General features: G+C 55.5%; 1 protein-coding gene across 1 annotated transcript in view; it reads left to right on the top strand.

The window, feature by feature from the left end:
* The window catches only part of BSN (bassoon presynaptic cytomatrix protein), a gene marked incomplete at both ends in the record, with an annotated part of 85,318 nt that overhangs the window by 50,357 nt on the left and 20,432 nt on the right, over window positions 1-14,529 (top strand). Inside the window, 1 exon segment of the mRNA XM_079713610.1 lies at window positions 12,537-13,421. Within this exon segment, the coding sequence (XP_079569736.1) occupies window positions 12,537-13,421 (885 nt within the window).

Here is a 14,529-nt window from a genome sequence, read left to right as displayed (position 1 = left end):
GTAACCCACAGAAGTCTCTGGTAGTCCCCCCAGGGCTCTGCCCCTGGGCCGGATGGAGAGTGGTGACTGCAGGCCCGCAGCTGGGATTATCAGCAGCAGGAGCCGTTTGGACCACATGGGTGGGGGGATGAGTGAGAATAATTGTTCACAGGTCGGGGTCTATTTGTGATATGAGGTGCTGTGGGTGTGGGACGTGTGCTTTGCGAGAGGTAAGTGTGAGATTCCAAGGAAGGAGCTGCCGGTGTGGGGAGATGATTCAGTGCGTTTGCAGTGGCTCCTGGAGTGTGGGGGCTTTCTGAGGAGGCGTGTACACTCGTGATTATTACATCCGTGATTAGAAACAGCCCATCCTGGCACTGATCAGTTAGGTAAGTGTTGCTCCTCAGTATTTAGAACAGCGTGGTTAAGGCCAGGGAAGCTCACCTGGGTGTTTCTGCTAGCGAGAAGCCAGAAGCACCCAGCCTCACAGGAGCAGGGAGGCTTGGCAGGCAGGGATGAGAGAGGCTGCTGTGGGGATCCCCTCTTGTGCTGGCCCTGCCCCCCAGGTTTCAGCCTCCAGAGATGCTCACTAGAGCGGCAGGACCCGAACGACTCTGGGTGGGGTAGGCGGAGATCAAGGGAGAGCCGCACATGGTGGCACCAGTTTCCTGGTGGGCATCTCAGTCCTTCCCACACAACAAACTCCCCCAGCCTAGGACCTTTGGTGAGGTAGGAGGGGAACCAGCCTTTGGCTGTGCCTGGAAAAACAGCAGAGTGGGAGGACCTTGGCGACACTCGGTCCATCTGCCTCATTGTGCTGGGAGGAAGCCGGGGCTCAGGGCCAGGAGGAAAGGGGCCTCCAGCTTACTGCAGATTCACAGTGTTTGGTGAAGAGCGGGCCTCCGGACCAGGTCCTTCAAGGCATATACACGGAGGAGCTCCAAGACAGGGCTGTTGCTGGTGGCCTTTCCCAGACTTGCTTTCACTGAACATTAGGGGCTGCTGTTCCATGGCATTCAGTTTGGGAAATGCTGACCATTCTCCAGGTTCTCGCCTGGTGGATGCCCTTTTCTGCCATGGTCTCCAAGCAGAACCTTTTCTTCTTCACGGTTGGCTTTCAGTGGTGTTCCTGTCAAGGAAGAGAACCCTTGGCCCATTTTCCTGAGGGGCTGGCAGAGCCTACTTCTTGAGTCAGAGCAGTTGCCCTTTGTCACTTCACTAAAAGCAGGTTCACTTCCCTGGTCATGCTTCCATGTAACGAGAAAGCACATTTGCAAGTTTTGCCCGCGTACCTGCTGATAGATCCACCTTGATCAAACCACATCTGTTCTGGCCCTTCTAACATGATGTTCATCAGCCAACAAGGCTCTCTGTGGGGTTGCCCTGGTGTCCTGGGCTCGGCTCCTGCCTGGCCTGAGGTTCTGGGCAGTGCAAGGGGCGGGTTCTGAAGTCAGGCTGGTGTAGGTGGCAGGGGCTCAGGCAGAGTGACCTTTTCCAGGAACTTCAGCTCCAGCACTCACTTCCTTTTTTGATTACTCACTTCCTTTTTTGATTTCTCACTTCCTAGGAGGAGCCCAGCTAGAGTGGAAAGGGGTGGGGGGACTGCCAGTCCCAGCACAGATGCACTACAGACACTGGCCACTGGGCAGCTTAATTGGGGTCCTGTCTGGGGGTGCGAGCTTGTGCCTGAAACTGCTAGTGTGGTAATGCCGAGGTAGCCTGGGTCCTGCATCCTGCCTTGAAGGTCACCGAAGCCTCATCAGGGCATGTGAGCAGGTTGCATTGCTCCTCAGCTTTCCACCACACAAATGACTTGGAGGGTTTCATGCCTCTCAGACCACTAATGAATCTGCTCTTGGATCTTTGGAAATGAGACCATGGAAAATGAACCTTTTATCGTGTGTGTCACAAGGAGAGAATCAGGGGCTGGTTGGTAACTCAAGTTGCAGCACAGATTAGGAATGTGATAGAACTGTTGTGCTGAATGGCTATGTGAGGACAAAGGAATAGAAAGGAGGGAAAAGACTGGCACTGCTGTGCCAGTGGTCACTGGAACTCAGAGTTTTGGGTTTTCTGTGTCATGGCATCTGTCAGGGTCTTATTACTTTAGCTGGGTCCTGTGGAAACAGCACACCAGGTGTGGAGATGAGAATCACATACAGGTCAGCCCCATGTGGCCAGAATAGTGTCTGAGATCTGGAACCACTGCTTTCTGGCCAGTGGACCCAGGGGCTGCTGGATGGGTACCACACTCAAACAGATGTGGCACTTGCTGTCCTGCCCGTGCCCAGGTTGGCTGGCTCTCAAGGCTGTGATGCCTTGAGAGGAAGATGCCTGCCCATGCACTTTGCTGGGGGTCTGAGTGCCTGGAGCACATTAAGACTTCATGGAAGTCAAGGAGCAGCTCAGAGCACCCTCTGTTTACAGATGAGGAGACCAAGTCTTCGTTTATTCTGATTCATTCTGGAGCAAGGGAGCTGGGGACCCAGAACCAGTAGCTAGGTCTCCAGTTTTACCCCAAGGACTCCCATCCCCATTCTCCTTATTCATAGTCCATTTTTGCTTGGGCTGAGGATGGTTCGTAGCAAGCAGGGCTATCCTGGCCACTCTTCGTGGTGGAGGCTGTTTTTTCCTGGAGATCTCCAGCCCTGGTTGCTCAGGGCAGGTAAATAATTTAACCTGTTTGAAACCATGGCAAAAGACTGGGGGTTTTCTTGTGGGGTCAGAACATTTCTCACCACCCACAAAAGACCCTCCCTGTGACGACGTACTGACCAGGAAGCCAGAGGTGTTAGCATTTAAGCCAAGTCACTGCCCAGTGATGGGGAAAAGACAGGAAGACTGTTCTCTTCTCTCCCTGGATGTAGGTTCTTGCACAAGTACCTTAAACCTCCGGAATGTTTAAGGAGAAGCAGGGTCCAGGGACCAGCATCAGTGGCTTTGCCGATGCCCCAAGCCTGCTCCGTGCCACATTAGCCCACCTATCTGCTCTTCGGTAACTCAGCATTCAGGCCTGCCACCCCTTTCTCCTCTGGGACAGAGCCACCTGTTCTGATAGCTGTGGGAAGGAGCCGGGTGTGGCCATGAGCCAGCTGGGTGGAGGGGGAAGGTAAGGTCGGGGAGGACAGCAGGGTGGGAGTGAGCTCCTGGAGAGGACAAGCCGTGGCTGGGGGCAGGCATGGCCTGTCTCTGTCAGCCCCCTCAGGGGCCTCCTTGCCCTGCTCAGAGCAGCCCCAGCAGCATATCCTGGCCTGGAACTCCTTCAGTGGAGTCTGTCCTCGCACTAGCAACAGCATCACAGGAATGAGTGCTGTGCAGAGGCAGGGCTGACTGCACGCCTGTGCTTCCTGGTCGGATCAGCAGAATCCTCTCAGAGCAGCACCTAAAATGAGGCTGTAGCCTGCACGTGGGAGGCCCACGCTCTACCCTGTGGGTAGCAGCAGAGCTTCCACCTTATCCCCAGCCTTCCAGGTCCAGGCAGCCCATGTGCCTTCAACCTCCCTTGCTCTAGTCAGAATTGCTTATAAGCCCCTCTAAGAAAACTACAGAAGAGTGATCATGGTCTTTCTTCACCCGTTCCAAGGTCTAGACTTTGCTGAGACGAAGCCAAGACCAAGCTAGTGTGCCCTCCCCCATTCCCACCCCATTGGCAAGCCTTGGGCTTAGGCACTTACCAGGGTGGGTGGTGTGGAGAAGGGAGGGAGAGACGCAGTGGCCACAAGCCTCTTCCTCTCCTGCCTGCATCCCACTCTTTTCCGGCGAGGGCTGGGCCACCAGCTGGCCCGGGGGTGGTGCTGTGAGTGCAGCACAGATTCCTCTGCTGCAGCCACCAGCCTTGCCCCCTTCCCTCTGCTCCCTCCTGGCCACACTGCCGCCTGGGCCACTGAGGAAAGAGGAGCGGGTGTTAGAAGGACATGGATCAGCGGTGAGCTGAGGAGAGGCAGAGGTGTCCTCCTCCTTCCTGGGCCCAGCCTTCCCCTCTCCACCTCCAAACAAAGAGGAAATGGATCTCCAGGTGGCGGGCCCTTTGGGAAGCCTTTCTCCCCTCTGTACATCTAGTCCTTGGGTGGTTTGCCTGGCAGTAGCCACTTTGACCCACACAATCTCTTGAGTCGGTAGGGAAATGCCCCCCAAGCTTCAGCCAGCCCTGGGCAGCCGGCCTTGCTGTCAGTCCCTGCTCCCAGGAACTAGGCCCCTTGGCCATCTTGCTTGGGCCACTACAGGGTGGAGGCCAGAGCCACTGGGGGCAGGCAGAAGAGGTGGCTGTTCAGGAGTGGGAGTTTTTTATAGCTGTGGCCGTCAGGCATGGCACTTAACTTTTAGCTGTGAAAGGGGGCTGTAAAGTTATCTAAGAATGAATGTAAAATTAAATCAGAACAGAAAATACAAAATTTTATTCCTAAAACACCTGATTTTGTATGTGAGGGCAAAAGAAAACAGCATGAAAAAGAATGGAGTGAAAAGGGTAGAAAGAGAGAAATAAAGTAGAAGCAGGGAGAAGGGACAAGAGGGGGAGAGGCAGGAAGAGGCAGAGGAGGAAAGCTCCATAAAGTAGCCAGTTGCTGGCTGGTCACCTGTTGGTTCTGCCATTTCTACTGTCTGTTAGCTCAAACTTTGGCCTGAGCAGGCCCGCTTGTATCTACTCAGTCAGAAGGTGGCCCTCTCTCTTCCTCTCATCCTTTCTTCCCTCCACAAATGCTTTTTGAGTCCATATATAAGCCAGGAACTGTCCTCAACACTGGAGATTCAGGCAGAGCTGCAGCAGATGTGTTGCTCAGCCTTGGGGAGCCTCCCGGCCAGAGGGAGAGGCAGCTGGTTCACCAGTAACCACGCCCGCAAACACACAGTCGCACCTGGGGGTCAGGATTGTGGAGGACCAGGAGGAGGGCTGGTGGGACTTGCTGTGATGCTGTGACAAGACTCTTGGGGACTTCTACAAGGAGGGGAGATTAGACTGCAGATGTTAGACTGATGCTGGACCAGAGACAGGTGGAGGCAGGGGAGGCCTGAGGGGAAGTATGTGGCCCATGTGAGGGCCAGGGAGCAAGCCAGGTCCAGAGGGCAGGCAGATCCTGCTGGGGGCTCCAGATGTGATGTCAAGGGTTTTGGATGATGGCAGTGGGAAGGTAAGGTATGCATTTAAAAACATCTTTTTGGAAATAGATAATGGTGATGGTTGCACAACATCATATATGTAATTAATGCCACTGAATCTACACTTAAAAATGACTAAAATGGCACATTTTATGTTATGTTTGTTTTACTCCCCTTCATAGATGTATATGTATACAACAATAGCACACAGACACACACACCCCACACTCTGGCCGCTGTGTGGAGAATAGCCTATAGGGGCAGGCTGGGGCTGGGGTAGAGGTGGTCATAGGGTTGGGGGGAACCGTGACAGATTCCCGGTGTATTTTGGAGGCTAAACAGACAGGTTGTGGAAATGTAGTGGACATGGGGGTAGGAGATGGAGATGGAGGATTCTTCTGTTTGGGTCGTGTCAAGTTGGAGTTGTCTGTGAGCACCCAAGTGAGTGCAATAGGGTGACAAATCTAAGACCCTGGCGTGCAGGCAGGTCAGGACTGGAGGCCTTGGAGTTTCACAGCCATATACTGACATCAGTATACTTCCCACTGAACACTTCAGTAAGCCTCTCATTAGTTAGAGATCAGTATTTAAGGGTTTTTTTTAAGGTAAAATTTATATAGAATGAAATGTACAAAGCTTAAATGTACCATTCAGTGAGCTTTGACAAAAGCATGCACCTGTGTCACCCAAAGCCCTCCAGTCAAGACAGACAACATCCCCATTACCACAGAAAGTCCCTTCAGGCCCCATCTATGTCCATCCTCATCCCTCCTCCAGGGACAACTGCTGCTTTGATTTTTTATCTACCATAGATGAGTTTTGCCTATTCCAGAGCTTCATATAAATGGAATCATACAGAATGCACTCTTTTGTGTAAGTCCTTTCTCACTCAGCACAGTGTTTTTTGAGCTTCATCCATGTGGTCAACTCTCGAGAAGCTTGGCTGAGAAGGAGAGGAGAGAGCCCGGACAGTAACTAGAGAAGGTGTGCAGGCAGAAGAGGGTTTCTGAAAAGCAGGAGACAGTGGTGCTGTCTGAGCTCTGAGAGGAAAGCGAGGCCTAGGCATGTGGGAGATGGGGCATGATTGAAAGAGTGGGGCCCCCAAAAAGGCAGGTCTAGATCCTGAGTGTGGAGGAGGCATCCTATTATGTGGCTCCTTTTTGAGACACTGGAAGCAGGGCCATCATTTGATCCAGAAGGCAGGGGAAGATGACAGGCAGGGATGGGGATGGAGAAATTGAACCAGCCTTTGTGGAGAAGAGCTAACTGGAGAGATGGAGTGAGTTAACCAGGCAGCTGGGGGGCCCGGGAGAAGCTAGGACATAAGTTAATTTACAGTGGAGCCCCTTTGCCTGGTACCCATTCAGCTGTTCAGGTGTAGGCCCGGAGAAAAAGGTATGCAGTTGGATCTAATTCTGGAGCAGACACAGGTCAAGAGAGCACAGACATTGAGCAGAGTGTGACAGGATCAGCAGACCATAGATTCAGCTGGGTAGGAAGGGATGTGAAAGCAGAGGGCCCATGGACGAACAGAAAGCAGAGGCTTGGTGGGGGAGGTCTCCACAAGGCCCCAGGCCCGCTGCAGTGGGGAGGCCTAAGAGATGACCTGGAGGCTGGAGGAGGACAGGCACAGGGGTAGTTTGGGAGGAGAGACAGTTTTGGGCGGGGGTAAGTTTGAGGGTGAGGCTGAGGGATAGAGGTGTCAGGTGGGTTAGCGGGTGGCTGCCATCTGCAGTGACTGTGGGAGTCAGTGCAGTGGAAGCCTGGGAGGCCAGGGCCAAGGACTTCTGAGACTAGAGTCATGATGAGGGAGCCTGGAAGGCAGCAGGAGCCAGGAGGGGGAACAGGGTGGGTAAGCCAAAGGCTGAGCTCCGAGGGCCCTAGGGAATTTAAAGAGAAGGTGAGTTATTGCCACATTCTGAAATCCAGGGAGTGCAGCTTCTCCTAGAGAGGTGGTCTGGGGTCCAAGAGGAGTATGGGGATGGGGTGTAGGGGAGTTGGCTCGGTCCTGGACAGGAGATTTTATAGGGCACAGTGGACAGGCCTGGGAGGGAGGGGAGGCCGTCTGTGGTAGGATTTGGGGGGAGTTGAGGGATATCGGGAGGTAGAGGAGGATCAGCAAGGGGATGGATTCTCTCCCTTTCACGGAGCTCCAGGTTAGTGAGGCCTTTCAGCCCCAAGCAGCAATTGGGTTCAGCCTCCACGACCCAAATCCTGGCCTCAGATGCTGGGCAGATTGCCAGGGTTCCCCTCAGGGTCCTGACCTGATGAGATTGGCACAGGCCTGGCTGATCCAGCTCTGGATCAATGTACCCTGCTCTATGGGACCCTGTGGTACCCGCCCCTAAACCTGAGGTCAACCAGTTGACAGGCAAAGCAGATTGATGGCAGACTTGGGGCAGCTAGATGCTGGATGAGGCAGGTGATATGTCCAATGCTAGGGGCAGTGCGAGGGCACAGGCCCACCCTTCTTCCCAGCCCACAGTGGGCTATGTGCCGCCTCCTATCGAGGCCTGGCAGGTGACTCACAGCCCGGAAGAGCATGAGGTCACACTGGCCGGTGGGGCCCTCCCAGGAATCTCTAGACTTGGCACCAGCAGGGAAGGCTCATTTATAAGCTGCTCCTGTGATGTTTCAACGTGTACCAAAATGGAAAAATGAATGAATGCAGCATCAGGCGTGATGTCAGTGCAGTGATCTGACACCCTGCATGCCCGCTCTCCCAGGCGGGGCTGGGCTCGGAGGCAAGCCGCTGCTCTCTGCAGGAAGGCAGGCTAAGTGACGTCTGCCACCCTCCTTCCTTGCTGGTGGGGACGTGGGAGGGGATGGTGGAAAGAGAACCTGTTACTGCTGGGGGCCCTCAGAGCTTCCTGGTAGCCACGGAGGTGACAGTGCGGCAGGCCCCACCCAGGAGCAGAAGCAGGTTCCCTGGGCAGCATCCTTTGGGGCCAAATATGACATGCAAGGCTGGATCCCACCCTTTGGGGCTGAGACGCAGGGTGGCAGGTGCAGTGCCACCAGTGCCCCTGTGGGAAAGATGTAGAAACCCCTCCCCCAAAGTTTCCCCACTCCCCTTCCTGCCCCAGAGCCCAGTGGAGGGAGCTGCAGGGAGAGGCCACGCAGACGTGTGGTTCACAGAGCCCCCAGCCTGGTCCCAGGCCTCTGGATCCTTGGTGGGCTGCACTGCCTTACTGCCCTTCTGTGATTGACCAGTGCAAGTAAGGGAGCAGCTGAGAAGGGCTCTTCTCGGGGAGAAAGTCCCTTCAGAGCCAGGAACCAACAAGGCCTGCTTTTTTGAATCTCTGGCCGGCTCCTGGCAGAGCAGGCAGTGGCTCCCTATGGGAAACCATGTTCCTGTAGCTTCTCCTTCCCCCATCTGCGGACCAGCTCTTGGCTGCACACCATACTGAGCCTTCCCATCCCCACTGCTGCTCAGACCCCCACTGGGCTGGGTTCAGTCATCTGTGCCTCTGAGATGGCACAATGGGTCCCCTTGCTGGCAAGAAGGATCAGCTTGACCAAAGCTGATGTCAGGCAGAACCATCTACCTCAGAGTAGCCCTGGGAAGTCCCCTTAGCTCCATCTCTGGGTCTTGGGACATGAAGTCTGTGACCTGCCTACCTCCTGGCCATGGGCCAAGGACTTATGGAGATATTTGATAACAAGACTCTAAGAGAGGTTCCCTGTCACACTGGTAGAAGACCATGCCCTCTGATTCTGGTGGGCAGCCAGCTAGGAGGGTACCCAGGAGCCACAGACACTGTGTCCAGCTGAGGAAGACTCTCGCTGTTGTTGGTTCCAGAGCCAGGGGAGCTGCCCCAGGCCTGGTCATGTATGCCCAGCCTAGGTGGGCAGGTGGGCTGGTGGTGCACAGCCATCTCCCTCCCTACCCAGTGGACAGCCTCCATCCCCCTAACACAGGGTAAGGACCTTGGAGTAGGAAGAGGCTGAGGATGAGCCCCTCCCGGCAAGCTTCTGAAGTTCCACGGGGAGGCAGAGAGGAAAGTCTTGCTGGGTTCAGAGAGATCCCCCAGCCAGCTTTCTCCTTGGGTGGCCTTGTGTGCTGGCCCTATCTGCCTGGGCCTGAGCCTGGGAGGGGTTGGGGGAGGGCACAGTCAAGGCTCCTGCAGTCTGGAAGAGGCTGGATAGAAATAGCTACGCCCATCTGGGAGATGAGTCACTGAGGGGCGTTGTAGCTGTTCCTTGGAGAGGTTCTATTTTAGGTGAGACGCCTGTGACAGCCTGGGTGATGGGGGCTGGGTAAGGGAAGGTTCTGGTGGTGAGTGCAGGAGGTTTAGCACAGGCGCTTGTTCACCCCTGTCCAGAACCCAAAGGAGGGTCACCCTGAAGTCCCAGGAGAAAGAGCCTTACCTCTCAGGTTCCTCTTCTCGGGAAGTCCCACCTCAGGGCGTGCTTCAGAGATGGGACCTCCAGTGTGGGCTGCGCACCCGCCACAGGAACTGAGTTTGTGGCTGCCGTCCTGGGCCAGGACCTAGGCCTCCCCTCAAGAGGGTAATCATCTCCCAGGGTCCCTCTGAGGGTGAGCCGAAACAGCTTGCCCCTGGGAACTCCCGCTTTTGATGGGAGTGAACCCCCATCACCCTCGCCAAAAATGACTTTTCTAAAGGAGTCTTTGGGCTGAGTCCCAGGGACACAGATTGTTTCCTCTGTAGCTTTCTTTGTCCAAAGGTAGACAAAACTGCCTTGGGTCTTCAAAGCATCTAGATGAGTTAACAGTTCCCGGCTTGGGGGATGGCTTCACTCCCCAGTGTTGCAGCATCCCTGTTCTTATGGTTTCTAGAGCCAGGCTTGGTCTTTGAGTTTCGCAGGGGCAACTTCTAGACCCCTGACTTGACTTGCGTGAGGCTAAGCGGTCTGCAGAAGAGGCAGACATGCAAAAGGCCGCAGGCTGCAGCCTGCAACTCAGGAGCTGGGCAGGGCTGGCAGGGCCAGTCTTGCCAGTAGTGCCACTTCCAAGCTGGGTTACTGTGAGAGCTGGTGGCTAAATCATACTAGACCTTGGTTTTCTCTACTGTGAAGGTAAAATGCAAGAATGCCTGCGAACATGCCCTGTGTGGTGCAGGGTGCCAGGGGGTACTCATTAAAGTGCAGTCTTCTCCCCACTCCTTGGATGCTGCTCTTGGGCTGCTGGGCAAGACAGCCAAGCCTAGGCTCCCAAACTGTGGCAAGTCAGCCACAGCGGCAGCAGCACAGCCCTGTGACCTCAAGGCAGAGAGCAGGGCTGGAGGCACCCCTGAGGGTGGGCAGAAGGAGCTTTCTGCCCCAGGGACCAGACTGGACCTTTCCCTGGCAACTGGGCCACTGTGGTGCTTTCAAAGACTCTCACTGCTCAACCATAGATGAGCAGACTTGGCCTCTGCCTTTCTGGTTGAGAAGGAGAAGCCTCCTCATGGGATGCTGAATCTCCATTCTCATGGCTGCGGCCTTGCAAGAGCTATGCCCCTATTAATAGGTTGTCAGGATTAATCCCACAGCAAGCATTTCTGGAGTGATCCCTGCTCTGTGCCACACACTGCACTTTCCCAAGACCACCTAAACAAGAGCTCATGGGTGGGGCAAGGATACAGGAGACACCCAGAGGGACAAAGTAGCAGAAGCTTTGGGAAAGAATAAGTACTGTGAAGAGGATAAACTAGGTGATTACCTACAGAGTGCTTCAGAGGTATTTTCTTTCTTTCTTTTTTAAAAAATATTTATTTATGTATTTATTTATTTGGCTGTGTCGGGTCTTAGTTGCAGCATGCGGGATCCTCGTTGCCACTTGCGGGCTCTTTAGTTGCGGCATGTGGGCTCTTTAGTTGCAGCATGCAGGATCTAGTTCTCTGACCAGGGATCGAACCTGGGCGTCCTGCACTGGGAGCATGGAATCTTAACCACTGGACCACTAGAGAAGTCCCAGGTATTTTCGATTGTGTGGCCAGGGAGGGCCCTGTTGGTGAGGTGATACTCGGTTGAGACCTGCATAGCTAGCAGCACCCGGGGGCAGAGGGAGGAGTGAGCGCAAAGGCCCTGGTTACAGAAGAGAGCTCAGAGGACCACTTGGCAGAACAGGAGGTCTGGCGTGTCTGGGGTGAGACAGCAAAGGGGAGAAGGCAGGAAAGGAGGCCAGAGAGAGGCATAGGCTGGGGTAGATCGGGGGCCTCATGGGTCACAGTAAAGAGTTTCCATGGTTAAGTGTGGTGGGAATCCACTAGACGGGTTTGAGCCTGTAAATGACATTCTCTGATTTGTATGTGGATTTTTGGAGGAAGATGATATTGGCTCATGTAACTGGAAGTCCGAGGGTAAACTTAAGGTAGAGCTGGATCCAGGGAATTGAATAAAGTTATCAGTTCTGCTCGTTCCTCTTTGTCTTAGCTCTGCTTCCGACTGTCTCTTGACTTCATCCTTAGTGCCCCTCTGCATGCTGGGCAAGAAGGCTACTGACCACTCCAAGGCTATGTCCTTCTGATGAGTGAGCCTATCTCCTGTTGTTCACTCACGCAGTAACATGGAAGGGCTCTGATCGGCCCTGTTTGCAAGGTCACATGCCCATCCCTGCACCCCTAGCTGCAGCCAGTGATTGGCCCAACCTGAGTCATGAGCCTGCTGTCCTAGGGAGTAGTTAATGACAGAGAGAAACTACACGTCCATCATGGGAACAGCAACACATGCCTTGTTTATTCTGGAGGCACAAATTATCCCATTTTCTTTAAAAAAATTTCTCTTAAGAAAGCAAAAGGCTTTTTTATTCTACTTACGTCACTTACATTGCATTACTTTGCCCTCACTTATTTTGCTCTCAAGATTGCTCATTTATATCTTGTCTCCTCAGCTAGACTCTAAGCTCCTCTAGGACAGGAATCATGGTTTCTTTTTATTTTCTATGCCTCCCTCTCGCACCTGTTACTCTTCACGTCTTTATTCATTCTGCAAGTTTTTATTGAGTAACTATTGCATACCAGGCACTGTTCTAGGGCCGTGCTTTCCCACCCGGTTTATATTTCAAAAGATCACTCTGGCTGCTGTCTGGAAACAGCCTGAAGGGGGCAGCAGGGGAGAGAAAGTGACCAGTTGGAGACTTCTGGGGTCATCCAGCCAGGAGGATGGGAGCATGGATTGGTGAGGCAGGATGTGGACATGGATGATGTACGCAGGTCTGAGGTACAGCCAGTGGCATGGGGAGGACCCTGGAAGGCAGTCTGGCAGGCAGTGTGTTGGTAGTTGGGGGTGGGGAGTGTGTGACTGCCTCTGCTTGGCTCCACGCACCTGGCAGCTCCTAGAGGGCAGGGCAGTGCTATCTGTCCCTCAGCCCACCTCCTGGCAGCCCAGAAACACCGGAGCCGGGCTTGGTGCCCTTGCCTGTGCTAGGAGCTGGCCCTGGCTGCTGTGGGCTGCAATGACCTGGACCATGGGCACCCCCAGTCCTGACCACCCTGATGACCATGATGCTTCCTCCTCAGGTGAAGGAATGGCTCTGTCTGAACTGCCAGATGCAGAGGGCTCTAGGGATGGACATGACCACTGCGCCTCGCTCCAAGAGCCAGCAGCAGCTGCACTCCCCAGCCCTGTCTCCGGTCCACTCCCCAGCCAAACAGCCCCTGGGGAAGCCGGAGCAAGAGAGATCACGGGGCCCAGGGGGACCACAGCCTGGCCCCCGCCAGGCTGAGACAGCCAGGGCCACCTCAGTGCCGGGGCCTGCCCAAGCAGCTGCCCCTCCGGAGGTGGGGAGGGTGTCTCCTCAGCCCCCTCTCCCCATCAAGCCTTCCACAGCTGAGCCCAGGCCACCAGCAGGAGAGGCCCCGGCCAGAAGTGCCACCACAGCGCCCTCTGGGCCTGGTGCTGCTGAGCCGACCCAGGAGGGCCTCACTGGGAAGCTCTTTGGCCTTGGTGCATCGCTGCTGACCCAGGCGAGCACCCTCATGTCTGTGCAGCCTGAGGCCGACCCCCAGGGCCAGCCTGCCCCCAGCAAGGGGCCGCCCAAGATTGTCTTCAGCGACGCCAGCAAGCAGGCTGGCCCGAGACCTCCAGGCTCAGGGCCCGGGTCTGGGCCAGCACCTGGAGCCAAAACTGAGCCGGGAGCTAAAACAGGTCCTGGATCAGGGCCTGGAGCCCTGGCAAGAACTGGGGGAACAACCAGTCCGAAGCATGGCAGAGCAGAACACCAGGCAGTGGCCAAGGCTGCTGCCAAGCCAAAGACCATGCCGAAGGAAAGGGCCACCTGCCCACTGTGCCAAGCTGAGCTCAACGTGGGCAGCAAGGGCCCCGCCAACTATAACACCTGCACCACCTGCAAACTCCAGGTGTGCAACCTGTGTGGCTTCAACCCGACGCCCCACCTGGTGGAGGTAAGAGAGTTGGACCAAGCATGTTCCCTTGGGCCTTGGTGAGGGGCCAAGGCCTGGGGTGATGGGGGGCGTGGGAACCAGAAAGGACTGTAGAAATCTGGGTCTGTAGCAGTCACAGGGCTGCCCCTACACAGCTGCAGAGGGTCTGTGCTTCCTTACCTCACCCTGCCCCCGGCCTGTCCTTCCACTCCGAGAATTAACTGGCACAGTGGACAGAATAATGGTGCCCGCTGCCTCTGACCGGCTGACCAGTGCCCTGAGGATGGTCCCAGAGGTAGCCAGGTTCAGGAGGCCCTGAACCGGCCTCCCCATTCCTGGCTGTCATGGGCATGGCCCTCATGGATGATGCCAAGCCCCGCTGCGCATGCAGGAAGAACCTGAAGCCGTACCCTGCCCTCAGTCTGTGACCCTCACAGGGCCTGAAAGGCTGTTAGGCAGAGGGCTGTGCCCCCATGCCCAGGGCAGGGCAGAAGGCTTTCTTACAGCGGGGCAGCCCAGCCAGGCAGTGTCCTCCCTTCATCTCCTTGTCTGAGGTCGTGGGTATTGATACCTCCTTGTCAAAGCCACAGTCTTTGGTCCACATACTTTCCTGTGGTAGGGCCTAGCCCTCCTTGGGGCTGTTTGTGGGGATGCTCAGAGATGCTCTTCTTACCCAGAGGGAAGTTTGAGGGAGCGCTGGGGTTGGGGCCTGTCTCTCTGCAGTCCCTCTTCCACAGGAGGGTTCTGGGCCCCGTGCAGAGCTGGGTGGAAGGGAGCAGGAGGCCTGGTGCTCTCTTGAAGCTTGGAGCCCAGCCTGGGAGGTTGAGAAGGTGCGGAGGTACCCTGGCCGGAAGGCTGCTACTGCCCCTGCCCTCACCTACTCCACGCTGCCCAGGGCCATCCATGTGAACCCTACCTTGGCTGCCTTGCCCATAGCTGGGTGTGTCCCCTTCCGTGTGTGCCTTTGCGGTCTGTGATTGGCTCATCTTGGCAGGTGGATGTGTCTCCAGCTGTGTCATATCAGGAGTTGTAAAGCCAAGCCCACTCCTCCTGCACACGGTAGCCACCTGAGTCTTGGGGCCCCTGGGCTAAGCCATATGTGACTGATGGTTGGGCAGAGTGTGGAGTG

Source organism: Hyperoodon ampullatus, assembly GCF_949752795.1.
Source record: "Hyperoodon ampullatus genome assembly, chromosome: 10".
Taxonomy (NCBI): Eukaryota; Metazoa; Chordata; class Mammalia; order Artiodactyla; family Ziphiidae; genus Hyperoodon; species Hyperoodon ampullatus.
The sequence above is the reverse complement of the archived record's forward strand: the minus strand, read 5'-3'. Positions and strand labels throughout refer to the sequence as shown.